Genomic DNA, 18,240 nt, shown 5'->3' with positions numbered 1-18,240 from the left:
AAATGTTTGGAGGGTACCGATAATAAATTATAAATATTCCTTCCTTTTTCCCCCATAATGGTAAACACTTAATCCCTATATTTTATATTCTATTAATGCATATAAATACTATGACCTGAGCTAGTTACTGTGCACTAACATGTCTTTAATACCCAAAGTGCTACATTTATTCACCATCTACATTCTCCATCTTAAATGCATGTTTTTACAGAAAATAGCAGGTAGTTAATGTGGATCCAGCAGTCAGGGATCTCCAGGAACCACAGCTTCCACTACAGCTGAGACCAATCACTAAAATTATGTCTCTGAAACATCAGATTATGCTCAGTGAAGTATGATTGTATGAGGTTTTTATCCGTTATCAGCGTATTAACTACAGTAAAATGTATTTTAGCTACCTAAAAGAAAAGGAAAAAAACAATTTCAGTTTATATTTTAATCATTTTACCTTGCAATCAGACCAAGGTTATAATAGTTTTGGATTTTTCATTAGTTTTAGTTTTAATTTTGTGGTGAATTTTTGTTTTCAAATTCAGTTAGTTTTAGTTAGTTTTTAGAGTGAGTTTGCTAGTTTTAGTTTAGTTTTTATTTTTTGAAAATGCTTAGTTTTAGTTTAGTTTTTATTAGTTTTAGTGTTGATTTTAGTTTTTTTTGTAATGGGGTATTTGTTGGGTGCGTGATTCAAAGTGGTCATAATAAATGTTTCCTTTATTTCCTTTGGTTTATCATCTCAGCCCCAATAAGGTTATTAACTCTTACAGTTCTGGGTGTTTTGTATTTTGGTTCTAGTGTAAACATCCCAGTCTCAGTAAACATATTCACCATGTGTTGCATGTTCAAATAGAAACACTGAATTATGAATGAAAAAAGTTGACAAAAACGAAAACTAAGGACATTTTCACTATCATTTTAGTTAGTTTTAGTTAGTTTTGTAACCACAAAATACAGTTTTAGTTAGTTATCGTTTTTTAAAAACTCTAGTTTTTATTTTTATTTCAGTTAACGAAAATGTTTTTTCAATTCTAGTTTTCGTTATTTTGTTAGTTTTCGTTAACTATAATAACCTTGAATCAGACAGCCCTGTTTAAGTTTACGAGGTGGGAACTCAAGCCGTTATCTGCTCTCTTAAAAGTCACCAGACAAAACAGTCATTTTACCTCACAGAACACAAGAGTTGCTGGTCTACTGCTGCCTCAATTGGTTAGTTTGTTTGTTTTATTTGGAGACGTTGAGTTAGTTCACATTCACCAAAGTCTCAATAACACAGAAAAACTAATCCATCAAGGCAGCAAAGGCCAGCAACTCCAATGTTCTGTGAGTGAAAAGTAACATTTTTGGCAATGGAGTCTTGGCTGTGAAGAGAGCACAAATAATGGCTTCTGCAAGACCGAGTGAAGAAGATATTCTACATATGATGTTTACTTCAACTGACTGACTAGAATACATTTATCTGCTGCTGCCATCCACAGCAGTACATTGTTTATCTTCTGTATCCAACCTGGTCTCACAGAAATCCGTGAAATAGCCACGGATTCGCTTAACTCAAAATCCGTGGAATAGTCACGGAATCACTCAAATTTCCGTGAAACTGACACGGATTTCGCCACAATGCAAGTTAATGACAGTCATATCCCGTGGCTATTCCAACAGACAAAGTGATTATGTACATTCACTGAGTGAATATTTAGAAAATAAAACATATTTCTCGCTAGAAATGTGATCAAAATCCATTTTTATGCAGAAACTAAGTCAAAATATTGATTTTTTCACTAAAAATGAGAGAACTGTCCGCCATGTTTTTTGTTCTGACCGCCGGGACCTTGAAAGTCACGTGACTTGGAACAAACCAATAGGAACAAATATCCATGGAATAGCCGCGGGATATGACTGTCATTAACTTGCATTGTAGCGAAATCTGTGTCAGTTTCACGGAAATTTGAGTGATTCCGTGGCTATTCCACGGATTTTGAGTTAAGCGAATCCGTGGCTATTTCACGGATTCCTGTGAGACCAGGTTCTCTGTATCAGTACTGCTGCCTGTTTCTCCAAACTGGAGGCATCTCCTGTTGATAATACACTGGCTGTGGATAAATACCTCATAACCACACTTCAAAAAATACAAACCATTTCTTTAAAGAGCTATCAATGCTTTAAGAGAACACATTTTAGCACATGACTGACTTTGTCCCTCCTTAGAACCCTGCTGTCTTTACAGATGCTCCTCCCATGTTTTTTTGTGTTTATTTAGCTCTCACCAGACGAGTGATGCTTGTCATGTTGTTTGACAACATGCCAACCCACTCCCTGCTTGACTCACATGTTAAAAACTTAGCTGCCTTTTCTTTAGAAGGACTCGTAAAGCCACCAGTACCAGCCTTCCACTCCACAACGAGTGGGATATAAGATGCACTTAAAGCTGGTTCAACAGCTCCACAAACATACATTACTATAATACCTACAGTAAACATACTGAGCTGTCTGTTAGCAGCTGACAGGAGCTCCAAACATCTGGATGTGACCTGTTGGACCACCTTAATGTTCAACAAGCCATCGGGGACGGTCCCACCGGCCGTCCATTCCTAATCGGTTTGTTCTCATTAGCTCGGGGAGTATCCGTTTCAGTCCCGTTGGAGTCCTTTAAAGACGCCATGGTGGGCGGGATGAGGCTGTCCAGTTCCTGCCTGTGCCCCGTTTCCAGGAGCCACTCATGGAACTTGACCTCCACCAGCTCCTGGAACTGACGCTTCTGCTCCCTGAAACCAGAATGAGAACTCAGTGACAACAAATAAACAGAACAGGAGCACAGAGTTGGGAGGATGTGGAAGAAAAAACTGTTGATATAGAAAAGGATTTTTCCTTCATGTAAAAGCATCTATGTCAGGGGTGTCAAACTCTGGCGAGGCAATACCAAATTATTATATTATTATTGTACTATAAAAGCTGACCCGCCGGTATTATACGGCGCATTTACCGCTAATACTAGATTTATTATTGTTATTTTATTTTTAAATGTATTTACCTGTTGAAAAACTTTATTTTGATATTTAAATCAGAAGGATGCAAATAGAAATCATTCTTTCCAGCTGCCATAAGACTGTACAACACCAACACAACCTGAACATTTTTGCATAAATCTGCATTCTGCACATTTCTCCACTTAAATTTGCACTAAGTTGTATATAGTATATTATTATTATTATTATTATTGTATATTTGTATATTGTTAAATGTCTTTTCTTAGATTGTTTATTTTTTATCTTTATCTTAAAAATTGTGTGAAACTTTGCAGCTGTAACAAAGAAATTTCCCCACTGTGGGATTAATAAAGTCAAATCTGAATCTGAAAAGAGGCATACGATTTTTATTTAATTTTTATTTAATAAATTAATGACATTGATGTGTTTTTTATTTGAAATTTGATTTTGCATGTCTGCACTATTTAGTTACATATTGTATGTTTATAAGCGTTGCTGGTTCCATATTTAATGTTAAAGCAAAACATGTTTGGTATATATTAAAAGGTTTATTTGTTCAATGTTGGCCCGCGATTTTATTCAAGTTTTACATTTTGGCCCATTGTGTATTTGAGTTTGACCCCCCTGGTCTGTGTTGTTCCCAGTGTGGTCGGGGTCAGGTGGAGTGTAGAGCCTCCAGCAGCTTTCTGCCTCCATCACTGACCTCCATCATATCAGCAGCTGAGTGGCTGCCTCACTTTCTGATTGATTTTTGGAATGACTGTTCTGTTACAACTTTCCACTGATTAAAACAGCATGCTCACGCATAGACACGTTTTTATTGGATGGTTTTATCAAATTATTCCAAGTGGCAAGAAAACAATTTTTTGCTTTGACCTACCATTATGAGGTCAGGTTGATTGCACGATGTAATGGCTTTAGAATAATGACATCATCAATGTTTAAATAGGTTCTACAGAAGTCTAACTTTCACTAAGCTTTTCTGTCCGACCCTGGGTAAAACCTCCAAAGAAACTCAAAGCTCCAATGACGGCAAAAAGTGAGGCAACTACTGTGCAATCAAAACAAGAAGACGATACTGCTTTTGTTATACTACTTATGAAAAGGTAATCCAATAATAACATGGAGGCTCTGTAGTCTGAACCAAGACAGCAAACTTTTTTGCCCCCCACATCGTCAACGGTGGCACACAGCTTCACTCCTTCCATTCTTACATTTCACAATAAAAGCCTTAGCCAACTTAACCCAGAAAAAAATAAACATTGTATGTGTGACTACTGTCAAAATAATTGCAATTATATTTTTTTCCCCCAAAATTGTGCAGTTATAATACTCATTAATAATACCTGTTGTTTTACTCTGCCTTAATCAGAGCACTGGGATCTGGGTTTTTAGTTTAGATTAGGTCTCTTATGCTTGTTTCTTGCTTTGACAGTAGCCAGGCTGTGGGCAGTAGAGAAGTTAACGCTACCCCCAAGAAAAACCCAAAACCAGGAACAGCTAGAAACATCTATGTTTCTTCACAGAAATTTGATAATAAATATGGTGCATCCTGTGTTTGTGGCAGTTTCTAGGCTCTGAGGAACAGTGGCGGTTCTAGACTAATTTTCCTGTGGGGGCCAGTGTTTAATCAGAGGGGCACATAATGAAAAACGGTAAAGATGATATTTAAGCATTCAAAACCCTTATTTTAGCGTATTTCAAAATCTCTTAATTTACAAATGAATTGATTGAAACAATGAGATTTACCAACAATAACATTAATTACAATTAAACTATTACACAATGTACACATTCTGGGTTCCTTTTGTGTACAATAACAAAAAATAGATAAGAATTGTTCAGTCGTTCTTAGTTATAAATTGATTTTTATGTATTATTAGTTTGACACAGGGGCCACAGCAGGGGCCAAGGGCTTCTTCACAGGGGCAGTGGCCCCTGGAGGCCCCTGTGGAGAACCACCACTGCTGAGGAAAATGGAAAGTGATCCAGCTGTCTTTGAGACAGAAGCACCTAGAGCAGGGGTGTCAAACTCAAATACACAATGGGCCAAAATTTAAAACTTGAATAAAATCTAAACCTTTTAATATATACCAAACATGTTTTGCTTTAACATTAAATATGGAACCAGCAACGCTTATAAACATACAATATATAACTAAATAATGCAGACATGCAAAATCAAATTTCAAATAAAAAACACATCGTCATTAATTTATTAAATAAAAAATAAATAAAAATCGTATGCCTCTTTTCTATTTGCATCCTTCTGATTTAAATATCAAAACAAACTTTTTCAGCAGGTTAATAAATTCTGCCTTTCTTTTCTCCATTTTTGGGAAGGGGTAGCTGGGAGACAGCTCTAGCTTGAGGTTGCTATGACGACTGTCACAGAGGAGCGTTTCTGGGTCCTGTCCTGATTGACGCGCCAAAACAACAGCAGGGCATTGTGGGATTTGTAGTATTAGCTGTAAATGCGTCGTATAATACCGGTGGGTCAGCTTTTATAGTACAATAATAAGATAATAATTTGGTATTGCCTCGCGGGCCAAATAAAATTACACTGCAGGCCAAATTTTGACACCCCTGACCTAGAGTAAAACAGCAGAAAACAGTTTACAGTGTAAACAGGAAGTTATTTGTCACTCACTTGTTGAGCCTTGCGTCCATCACAGTCTTCTGCCAGTTCTGTATCCTCTTCTGCTTCTGATCCAGTGCTTCCTGATACGGAGGAGGTAATCCACCCGGCACCTCACACGTGTCCCCCTCCATCTTGAAAGGCACAACCAGCGTGTGAAACTCTGCAGGGGGCAGCAGGCGGAAACAGGCCGCGTCTCTGCTGGACGACGTGTTGAGCGAGGCGCCGACCAGGCCTTCGGTCCCGAGGAGCAAAGGCTGATCCCAGGCATTGGGGACCACGGCCAGACCCACGCTGGCCATGTGGTCCTCCAGGGTGGGGTAGAAAGTGTGGAAAGGCCCCAGTGTAATGTCTGTGTTCCCAGGTAGCAGCAGAGGGCGGGTGGGCGTCAGGACGTTGATCTCGCAGCGCGAGGAGACTCCGACGGCGATCCTGCCCGCCACACACACCACCCGCAGGTTCTGGCTGCCGTGGATGTGGACGCTGGTCTCAACAGGACCCAGAACCACAGTGCAGTCACGGCATTTGTCCACACTGACTGACCTGAAGGAGCAACATTACTCATGAGATATGAACATTTTCCCCAAAGAAATCCGAAACAAAGCCGATATCAATGGAAACTAGCCGTCCTTGGCTTTCTTTTTTACCCTTTTATTTGTCTTTTTATCTCTAACACTGTTTTGGATTGAGTTTTTATTACTATTTTATTCTATTTTACTTTATTGTTTTTACTGTTTTTAGTATTTTATTGTTTTCATTGTTTTTATTTATACCTACTTGTGTATGATTTATTCTATTTTAATAACTGTACAGCACTTTGGTCAACTGAGGTTGTTTTTAAATGTGCTCTATAAATAAACTTTGACTTGACTTGACTTGTACCTGAGAGTAGGGGTGTGCCATATCGTATCGTTCACGATAATATCGGTATATTTTTTTTTACGGTAAAAAAAAAAAATGCATATCATGATATTGGCAACATTCCTACTTCTTGATGTAGTGGCGTAAGGCAAACAATTAAAGTTGTTTTAATCACAAAAAGCTACTTAGTCTCTGTCGCTAAACACATGCAGCTTTCAAAATAAGAGCACGGTGTGTTAACAGAATCCACCACAGAACTTACAAGAAGACTGTCTAAATAAGATGCCTTAAATAAAACATACAAGAACCTTTATTCTCCTTTACAAAATGCCCCCGAAACCCCTAAATGGTTATTTTTTTATTATTTGCTCATACTCAAGAGTCAAGAGTCAACGTTTTTGTATTTGGCAACTGTTGAGATTTGCACTTCACACTACATTTTAGATTTTTATTAATTTATACAGACAAAAAAAACATATTTTCTATATCTTTTTAAGTATTTCGTAATATTGTGAAGAATAATCGTTATCGCAAAAATATCCTGAAATATCGTGATATTCTTCTAGGGCCATATTGCCCAGCCCTACCTGAGAGGTGACAGGAGGTATATGAAGGAGTCTGAGCATCTGTGGATTTTGATGTTAGCACCAGTCAGCTTGTCGGAGGTTTTAGCCAGAGTCTGTTTGAAGACCTGCGACATCAGCACCATCTTACTGCCAGGTGGAGCCATGTGGGTGTTTCGGGCTATTTTGGCTCTCTTCATGGCCCCCTCCACTAAAATAACAAGCAAAGGCAAAGAAATGTAGACGTACAGGTAGTTAGAATGTGATGACTGCAAAGAAGCACTTAACACTAGGGGTGTGCATTGGCACTGCCCTCACAATTCGATTCAATTCACCAGGTAACAATTCGATTCGATTCGATTCTACGATGCATTGCGATGCATCACAATTATACTGCACACAACATGGCTCATTTGAATATTCAAATTAGCCATGTGTTGATGCACACATAATCGATTATGGCACTTTGCCGCATCGATGCTGAATGGTGCATGCCCCGCATTGCGATGCATCGCCGAATCGATTATTGTTGACACCACTACTTAACACTGACTTTTAATGCAATAGAAACCTCATTCCAGGAGCTTTTACCTTGTTGAGCCCAGGCCAGTTTCTTGCCCGAGCGCAGGCAGGCGGTCATCCCAAACGGGTTGAGTGTGAGGCTGTGCTGGAGGCAGGCCAGCAGCTTGTGCAGGGGGAAGGAGCGGCTCAGTGTGGAGTAGCCGGCTTGTGTCTGCAGCAGACCTTTGGTTAGCAGCCGGTGGACCGGCTGAACTACTCTGCTGTGACTGACTGAACCCTCCAGCAGCAGGCCGAGGCTCCGCACAGCCTCCAGAGAGATCTGGAAATACACGTAAAATCAGCTACAGTGCACCAGAAGACGTGTTTGTGTTAGAAGTTTGTGTAAAATGAGCTGCAGCTTCAACTCTCTGTAGTTTCAGCGCTACAAGCGATTCCATTCAGTCATTTATTTCAATGCATATGTGTTTTTTTGTTTGTTTTTCAGTCAAATTATATTTAAAATCAAAGAAAATTCACCATTGTGTTAAATAATCGGCATCTACAGTACAGGCCAAAAGTTTGGACACACCTTCTCATTCAATGCGTTTCCTTTATTTTCATGACTATTGACATTGTAGATTCATCAAAACTATTAATGAACACATGTGGAATTATGTACTTAACAAAAAAGTGTGAAATAACTGAAAACATGTCTTATATTCTAGTAAGCAAAGGGTGGTTACTTTGAGGAATCTAAAATACAAGACATGTTTTCAGTTATTTCACACTTTTTTGTTAAGTACATAATTCCATATGTGTTCATTCATAGTTTTGATGCCTTCAGTGAGAATCTACAATGGAAATAGTCATGAAAATAAAGAAAAACGCATTGAATGAGAAGGTGTGTCCAAACTTTTGGCCTGTACTGTATTTTTTTGTTTGTTTTTCAGTCAAATTATATTTAAAATCAAAGAAAATTCACCATTGTGTTAAATAATCGGCATCTATATCATCTTATATCAACCAAAATAACCAAAAAATTCTAATTTTATCCCATAAATGTGAAAAATATGGACTATAGCTGCTCTAAGTTGGTTGTAAAGTAACACAAGGTGTGTGGACTGTTGACAGACCTGGCAGTCTCTGAGGGCCTGTCCAGACTGGGACAGTTGTCCCGGCTCCACCAGCAGCTCCAGGATCTCTCCCAGATGGCTTTGCACAAACAACAGGTGAGCCTGATCATCCCAGTTCTGCAGAACCAAACAGAAACCAAAAAAAAACGACTTAGTGGCACACCACGAAGAAAGGAGGGGTTGACTGTAACATTCACACTTTAACCCATTTAAGCTGAGAAAGCTTTACCGCATTTCTAACCGGTAGCGCTGCTGCGTTATCTACCATTAAAGCCGGGAAAGCGGATATGTCGTTTTGTAGTATTTATAGTTTTTTTCCACCTATTTTCGGTCTCTTTGCCAATGAAATGCATCAGAATACACGTGGGAGTGTCGCAATGCATCATGGGACTTTTCCAGAACTTGAAATCATGGAGGAAGACGACTATAGTGGAGGAGCTCAGCAGTAAGTGACGGAAGAGATCTTGATGAAAACAGCACCGATGATTTAATTTCTGATCCGGAATTTGAACCCTCGGAACCAATCGACCAGATTTATGGATGAGGAATATGTTTTTAGACGACATGTTTACGCCGATGAACAGACAGATTTGTGGCCATCTGGGGATAATAACAATAATAATACTAATTGATTGTGATGAGGATATAAGAAATCATGACTGTTTATGTCTTATATTACTTTATGCATCGTTGAGTACCCTGAAAAGTGCAATATAGATCAAATGTATTATTATTTTTTATTATTATTATTTTTTTTATTACAGTAGACTAATGAGAACTATGTCTACTTCTTCCAATGGTCATATCATATTTACATCTTGCTAATGGGCGTGAATTAATATTATGCATAGGATTTTTATTCAGGCATCATCACATACAACTGTAAACAAAATAGTGCTGCTCAGTTAGCAGAGCACCTGCCATGTGTTGAGGCTGTAGTTATTATAATTATAGTTCTCACTGCCATTTCCTGTTTCTTTCAACTCTCCTGTTCAATAAAAGGCGAAAAGGCCTTTTTTTCTCTATTTGCTGAGATTGTTGATTTTTTAAAAAACTTTATTGAAGGTTTGGACAAATAAACTACTCAACTTCTCATGAAAGCCATGGGTATAAGCTCTCAAATACTTTTTGAATTTCATTTCTATCTGCTACAGAGGCTGATAAATCTATTATTTAGTAGAAGCGTTGACACTTCAGTTGAATTTACAGAAAAACTTCAGGTTTTAGGGGCTGATTTTAAAACCGCCCAGAGGTTTTACAGGCGCTTTAGGCCCAAATGGGTTTAAGATAATCTTGTTGATGCTAAGCACTTGTCAATTGGTAGTAACCACAATAATAATGTTATCAGTATTTCTTTGACCTTATTCTGGGAGCTGGTCTTGGCCTCTCGGTCTGAGGGAGAGGGGGACCGGGTGCGGTGACTGGGCCACTCTTCACCAATCAGAGAGGTGCGCAGAGACACTCGGTTCAGCTGCTGGATGTAGAGGAAGAGGAGGAACTGCAGCGTGTCCACAGACAACTACAGCAAGAAAGGAGAAGAAGAAACACGGTGTGCTTATCAATGTCCTTTGTAAGAATTGCCACTAACTCTTCTTATTTAGCCCCAACTAAACCATTATTTAAACAATTGCAACTACTTACAATTTATGAGGTCAATAAGTATCAAACAGGGGTTCTTATGTATAAAGTCATTTGCCTTCCTGCATCTTTACCTAACTTTTTCCATAGTTACTTTGAGTTTAATTCTCGTTATCATGCACATCTTACAAGAAGAAAGAATTATTTACATATTCCTTTCTGTAGGACCTCTGTTGACAAATTCTCATTTGTTTATCAAGGTGCTGTGGAATGACATAAAACATCTAACAGAATCATGTTCCTCTTAAATACTTTTAAGACCAAGCTCAAAAAATCCCTATAGATGTTCTACACCTTTGTATTTGTTTTGTTTAAATTTTGTTTGTTTGTATTTTTTTATTTTCATCTAGCTATGTAATTTAAGTAAAGTATAGTTATAGAAAGTTATAGGTTTAAGAGGGAGGGTCGCGTATATATAAGTCCTTTGGGCTTTTTGATCTTTCCTGCATTTTATTTTACTGTTTCTTGTACTGTTATTTCCTAACGATTGTATGTTTTTTAAGTGCAACAATGCACTTAATGTTTTTTAATGTGCAAACAATTTTAAGTGCACAACAATAAAAAAATAAAAATAAAAAAAAATGTGTAGCTATTTGCTTGAATTTGAGAGCATTGTTACAACAACAGTAGCCTCTGCTTGGGGCAAAACACAGCAACACAATAAAAGAGTCAGACATGGAACAAAAGAAACAGCATCAGGTTCTCAGGTAAACTGAGCAATTTGCACAAATGTAGTCCACCCCTTTAGTTTCTTACCTTGTTTCTTTGTTGGTCCAGCTCACTTTTGGAGGAGCACTGTGAGAGACACTCTGCCCACTCCAGCCTCTCCTCTGGAGGGTGGCCTATCAGAAGGTCAAAGGTCTCAAAGTAGAGCCATGCTAGATCTTCTGGGAGCTGGAGCTTCCCACAGGCGATATGCCTCCACATGGGCCAGGCCAGAATGGGGAAGCAGCCGTCCCGTGTCCGCACGTAGATCGCCATCTTGCGAAGGTAGTGCAGGCTGAGCTTGGAGGGCGGAGCCACCTGCGACAGTATTTACTCCAGTTATTTCACAAGATTTGCATCCAATGAGCAATAACATTACATTTAATGGGTAAGAAGAGTGTATTAACCTGCAAGGCGCCCAGTAAGAAGGGCTCCATGCGCGGCCATATGCTCACACTGTCGGCCTCCATGTCTGAAGAGAAAGGAACAAAAAGACACATGATTAGCTGGTATGCAAGAGTTTGTATACAGAAAAGAAAAACATGCAGATACAGACACTGCTACACAGTCCTGAGTGATGATTTAGAAGTATTTATTATAAATGTATGAGGTATACCTTATTTCTGAGTAAAAGCCTATTCATTTTTACTTTAAAAATGAATAATAATTTAACTATAAATATGAATATACACTACCGGTCAAAAGTTTTAGATCACCCCAATTTTTCCAGTTTTTTATTGAAATTCAAGCAGTTCAAGTCAAATGAACAGCTTGAAAGGGTCCAAAGGTAAGTGGTGAACTGCCAGAGGTAAATAAAAAAAGGTAAGCTTAACCAAAACTGGAAAATAATGTACATTTCAGAATTATACAAGTAGGCCTTTTTCAGGGAACAAGAAATGGGATAACAACTTAACTCTATGGAGTCTTGGGCTATTTTGTCCATTTTTGAATTCTTTTCATGTCTTTGTAAGTCATTTTGTGTCTTTTTTCGTCATTTTGTGTCTTTTTTTAGTCATTTTGTGTCTTTTGGTGTCTTTATTGTCATTTTGTGTCTTTTTTTTAGTCCTTTAGTACAACATAAAATGTGATTTTGAATCCTTTTTTTTACTTTCAAAACACTATCATGCTCAATAAAGAATTTTAAATGTTGCAAATGTGCATTCATTTCAGAGTACACTGAGACATTAAACTGCATCATTTTCAATTAAATTCTGGAAAAGTTGGTGTGTTCTAAAACTTTTGATCAGTAGTGTATATAAACAACATAGACAAAAAATATATAAAACAACAACTAGCCCAGTCGTAATAATTATTTTATTGTCTTTTCAAGCTCAGCAAATATTATTAAGATCATAAGACTTGGGTGCAGCACCTAAGATGAATGAATAGAAAAACTATGCTGGCATCACCAAAGGTCCTAACCAGTGAGGAACTGGATCGGCAGCATATATCACCTGCTAAGGGGTGAATGATTCTCTGGACCTCTCGGCTTATGGTTTAATATTTACTTTAGTTCAATATTTGTGAACAGAGCCTGGGTCTTGTTTATTTAGGATATCTAAAAGTGCACTGTCCTTTCAAAAGGATGTACTTGCATTATTATGCCATTATGTCAGAAACAATAACATGGTATTAAAATGACAATATCTTTGACAATATCCATTTTGAGGTACTATTACTTTACTTCAGTATTTCCATTTATGTAACTCTATACTTATACTCCACCACATATAAGAGTCACAGAGAGGAGAGGCTGGAAAAATATAAATAGTTCACTATGTATAACAGGCTATGTGGAGACGCATTTCCCCCCCAATATTTACGACACTTGTGGGCACACAGAAAAGTGTTGTTTATATAGATTATATTTTATTCCAATTACAATATACACTACTGGTCAAAAGTTTTAGAACACACCAACTTTTCCAGAATTTAATTGAAAATGATTCAGTTTAATGTCTCAGTGTCCTCTGAAATTAATGCACATTTGCAACATTTAAAATTCTTTGAGTATGATAGTGTTTTGAAAGTAAAAAAAGATTCAAAATCACATTTTATGTTGGACTAAAGGACTAAAAAAAGACACAAAATTACATAAAAAGACACCAAAAGACACAAAATGACTAAAAAAAGACACAAAATGACTTACAAAGACATTCAAAAATTGATAATATAGCCCAAGACTCCATAGAGTTAAGTTGTTAACCCATTTCTTGTTCCCTGAAAAAATGCCTACTTGTATAATTCTGAAATGTACATTATTTTCCAGTTTTGGTTAAGCTTACCTTTTTTTATTTACCTCTGGCAGTTCACCACTTACCTTTGTACCCTTTCAAGCTGTTCATTTGACCTGAACTGCTTGAATTTCAATTTAAAAAAATGGAAAAATTGGTGTGTTCTAAAACTTTTGACCGGTAGTGTATATCCATTTATCAAAGAAATTCAAGCCATACATATGCCGATTCAATAGAGCTGCAGAACTTATAGATATTATATATTGCAGTGAAGCACAAGGCGACTGGAGAAAACCCCCTGAAACTGTTTGAGGTCGGGAGGATTAAAGGACTCTTCCTAAGGTAAATGTCTCCTCTCAGGTCCTCTTGACCAGTAGTTCTCAACCTTTTTGAGTCGCGACCCCCAATTTAACATGCATGTTGTCCACGACCCCCACTCACTGAACACAATCTCACACGCACAGTTCAGATCAACAAAAAAAAGAAACAAAATTACCAAAAAAGACACAAATTAACCACAAAATGACCAAAAAAAGACTCAAAATGACCAAAAAAGACACAGAATGACCAAAAAAGGAAACAAAATGACCAAAAAAAGACACAAAATGACCAAAAAAAAGACACAAAATGACTATAAAAAAGACACAACAGGACCAAAAAAAGGAAACAAAATGACCAAAAAAGACACAAAAGGACCAAAAAAGACACAAAATGACTAAAAAAAAAGACACAAAATGACAAAAAAAGACACAAATTGACCAAAAAAAGACACAAAATGACAAAAAAAGACACAAATTGACCACAAAATTATCAAAAAAAGACATAAAATGACCTAAAAAGACACAAAATGAACAAAAAAAGACATTAAGTGACCAAAAAGACTAAAACACATGAACACTTTAACACAGTGGAGACAGAGCTGACTTCCAAAATGATTTGGCGACCCCCAGAAATCATCTCGCGACCCCAATTGGGGTCCCGACCCCAAGGTTGAGAACAGCTGCTCTTGACACCTTGATGCTCCCATAACAACCTGCAGGCTGCTGCTGTCATAAACACTCACCTGTCCGCATCATCACACCAGTTAAATCTAATCCAGCTGGTCAGACAGCAAACAAATACACACTTAACACACTTCTTCTTACTGTGGCGACATATTAAAGTCAGATTCTCCACTGAAGGAATGAGTGATGTCAGAGTTTACGTCATCAAACTGAGGCTCGCCTGCTAACTTGCTGGCTACCGTTAGCGAGCGATGCTAACCATCCGGAGAAGAAGACCGGAGACAACCGCTTTTTGCTCTTACTTTTCGGCTTTGTCTTGGTCCAGACCCCGCGGTGCTCCGTCCCGATGGGTCACTCATAAGTGAAGAATAAAGAGGAGAGCGGGTCCGGTCCGTTTCTTGCGGTTTGTTGTGGTTAGAGTCACATAAACACATCTGTTCTTCTTCCTATTTGGCGCCCTCCTCTTTTAGCTGACATCTGTTGCGCGCAATTCGCGGGGGCGCGCTTTCAACCTGAGTTGACTGCTGCGCGCATCTCGAAGGTGCACATGCACATGCCTGATTTAATTATTCTTCTTCTTCGGTTTTTATTGGCAGTTGGCATCATTTTCGTTGCATTTACCGCCATCTGCTGGGCTTAGCTTATTTCATACTTTCCTTCTGTTATATTCTTTGAATTAGTCCAGTTGTGGAAAGAAATCTCAGAAGGATTTTCCTCCCTTCTCTAGATTTTCCCCCTTCTAATATATATATATATATATATATATATATATATATATATATATATATATATATATATATATATATATATATATATATACATATATATATACATATATATATACATATATGTATATATATATGTATATATACATATATATGTATATATATGCATATATATATATGTATATATATGCATATATATGTATATATACATATATATGTAATATATATAATTCCCTTTCATACTCAGGACACACTGTTACCACATATTCTACCGTCTCCCTCTCCCCACAGTTACACTCACCAGTTGCATGTTTTCCTATTATATACATGCCTGATTTATGATGATTAAATGCATTTTAAGACAAAAATCACATAGTTTTTCTCATGCACTGTTTTTGTCTACTTGAATATTTGTGCATACTGGCGTCCTGAAACAGTTTGCATAAATTAAATAAATACATTGCATGAGTTGGGTATGAAAGTGGAGACTCCTGTGGGTTGATCCCAATTTTAGTAGGTGTGATTATGTTAGTCCACATATCATTTTTTGGAAATCGACCCTCTTGACCCATTTTTTGCCAACTGTATTTGATTATTTCTGCATACTGGGGTCCCTAAACAGTCTGTGAGTTGCATAAATTGGAAAGCTGAGGCTGAGCATGCCCATTTTCAATTTCCATGATAATCCCATGCAGTTTTTAGCTTACACCTTTCAAATGATGTAGACCACTTCAATGTGGCATCAATTACTACAACGACATACAACAACCTATTTAACATGCCACAATTTATTTTCTCCAGTGTGCAATACCTGTCCAATACAAAATACGCTCAGGGGGGAAAAAAAACATATTTGCAATATTAACAATAATGTTCGATAGCAGCCATGTAAGTACTTTATGTATATAATGTGTCAGATACAAGACAAGATATAATATTTCTTTATTAGTCCCACAACGGGAAATGTCCAGTGTTGCAGCAGCAAAAATAGAAAGAAGCATCAATTAAATAACAATAAATAGAGAGAAGCAATATCAAAAAGAAATGTATGGCAAGAAGAAATGTAAAATATACATACATATGTGTGTGTGTATGTGTGTGTGTGTGTGTGTGTGCGCGCGCAAAAAGAAGTATTAAAAATTGGAACAATGCGAAATATAAAATAAGGAACAATATTTACTGTATAGACAGACTCAACATATACATACAATGTTTGTATATTTATGCATGCACGTATATAATGTCTTATTCTTTTATTTTTATACAGGTGCATCTCAATAAATTAGAATATCATAGAAAAGTTTATTTATGTCAGCAATTCAATTCAAAAAGTGGAAATAACACATTATATAGATCCATTTAACATTTCATGTCTCAATTTATTTAATTTCTTCTAATTATAATGATTATGGCTTACATTTAATGAAGACCTAAAATTCAGGTGTCTCAAAAAATGTAATATTACAAAAGACCATTTTTAAAAAGTATGTTTAACCCTTTGATGCACAACAAGTTTTTATATTCTATATCTTTGCAATAAATGAATTTCATCATCCAGTATTCCAGGTTTTCCTCAATTAACTTGTTTTTTGATCATCATACATCCTAATTTTTTGTTTTAATTTCTTAGTTTTTGAATAAAAACCCTTTTTGTATCTAATGCACAAGGTCATTTTGACCACCCATGTGTGTAAATATTAGATTAGATAAGATTCAACTTTATTGTCATTGAACAGAGTAAAGGTACTTATACAACAAAATGCAGTTTAGCATCTAACCAGAAATGCATTACGTATAGTAATATATGTAAATGTCACATGAATAAATACAATAGGGTTTGAGGTTTTGTTCTTTTGTTTTGTGAACTTGATGTAATAATAAAAAAAACTATTTTTCTCCATAAAGTATGAAAGGAAAAATAGATATGATGATCTGTTTTAATAATAATGAAAAACAATATTCAAACACACAGCCAGCATGAAATAACATGGGAAATTTTGACCCATGTTGCGCATTAGAAGGTGTTTATATGTTGTGCATCAAAGGGTTAATATGGAAATGTTGGCCTCTGAAAAGTATGTCCATCTATATGACTCAATACTTGGTTGGGGCTATTTGACTTGAACTACTGGAAATTGACTTTTACATCATATTCTAACTTATTGAGATGCACCTGCATACAGTACAGGCCAAAAGTTTGGACACACCTTCTCATTCAATGCGTTTCCTTTATTTTCATGACTATTTACATTGTAAATTCATCAAAACTATGAATGAACACATGTGGAATTATGTACTTAACAAAAAGGTGTGAAATAACTGAAAACATGTCTTATATTCTAGTAAGCAAAGGGTGGTTACTTTGAGGAATCTAAAATACAAGACATGTTTTCAGTTATTTCACTTTTTTTTTTTCAAGTAAATAATTCCATATGTGTTCATTCATAGTTTTGATGCCTTCAGTGAGAATCTACAATGTAAATAGTCATGGAAATAAAGAAAAACTCATTGAATGAGAAGGTGTGTGTCCAAACGTTTGGCCTGTACTGTATCTATCAGGGATAAATAAAGTATTATCTTATCTATTGTTGACCTGCTATCTCCCCCTAAATATCGACTGTTCACCACCGCCAATTCTCAATAAAAGCCGGCAAATGATAAAGGGTTCCTCCAGCATTTAAGCTGCCCATCCCTGCTGTAGGTGTATATTGTATATTGTATGGTGTATATGTAGGTGCACCTTATTTGTTTCATAGCACCAACATTTTTATACTGTATATTCATATTTATTCTGCACTGGAATTCTATTCTACTCCTTAATACATACTCCTTCTTTACACACTTTATTTTTTATTGTATTTTATTGTATTTTTATATTTTATTGCTTGAAGTATGCCTAGGTTGTTCTTTTTATTTAATTGTGTTGTTATTGTCTCTGTGTGTAATGCTGCTGCTACACTGTAATTTCCCAGCTTGGGATAAATAAAGTACATCTATCTATCTATCTATCTATCTATCTGTCTATCTATCTATCTATCTATCTATCTATCTATCTATCTATCTATCTATCCATCTATCCATCTATCTATCTATCTATCTATCTATCTATCTATCTATCTGTTTTTTCTACGACCAAAAGTCTAAAATTTAAATGTTAGATTTTCTGTTATTATGTTTAAAAAGCTGCAACCAGAGAATCTTTGGCATTTTTCAATGAAAACAAAAACAAAACAATTGATCCATTATTGAAATAGTTGCTGCTT

General features: G+C 36.6%; 1 protein-coding gene across 1 annotated transcript; it reads right to left on the bottom strand.

The window, feature by feature from the left end:
* Nucleotides 1-647: 647 nt before the first annotated feature.
* On the bottom strand, nt 648-14,809 carry tbccd1 (TBCC domain containing 1). The gene is made up of 9 exons (XM_059342724.1): nt 14,555-14,809; nt 11,422-11,486; nt 11,066-11,332; nt 10,032-10,190; nt 8,672-8,788; nt 7,629-7,878; nt 7,062-7,248; nt 5,626-6,156; nt 648-2,753 (listed from the first exon to the last, which is right to left on the bottom strand). The coding sequence occupies exons 2-9, from the start codon at nt 11,482-11,484 to the stop codon at nt 2,540-2,542; spliced, it is 1,788 nt and encodes a 595-aa protein (XP_059198707.1). The 5' UTR covers nt 11,485-11,486; nt 14,555-14,809; the 3' UTR covers nt 648-2,539.
* Between the last annotated feature and the right edge of the window lie 3,431 nt (nt 14,810-18,240).

The sequence above is a fragment of the Centropristis striata genome, chromosome 10 (assembly GCF_030273125.1).
Source record: "Centropristis striata isolate RG_2023a ecotype Rhode Island chromosome 10, C.striata_1.0, whole genome shotgun sequence".
In the NCBI taxonomy this organism is placed as follows: domain Eukaryota; kingdom Metazoa; phylum Chordata; class Actinopteri; order Perciformes; family Serranidae; genus Centropristis; species Centropristis striata.
The sequence above is the reverse complement of the archived record's forward strand: the minus strand, read 5'-3'. Positions and strand labels throughout refer to the sequence as shown.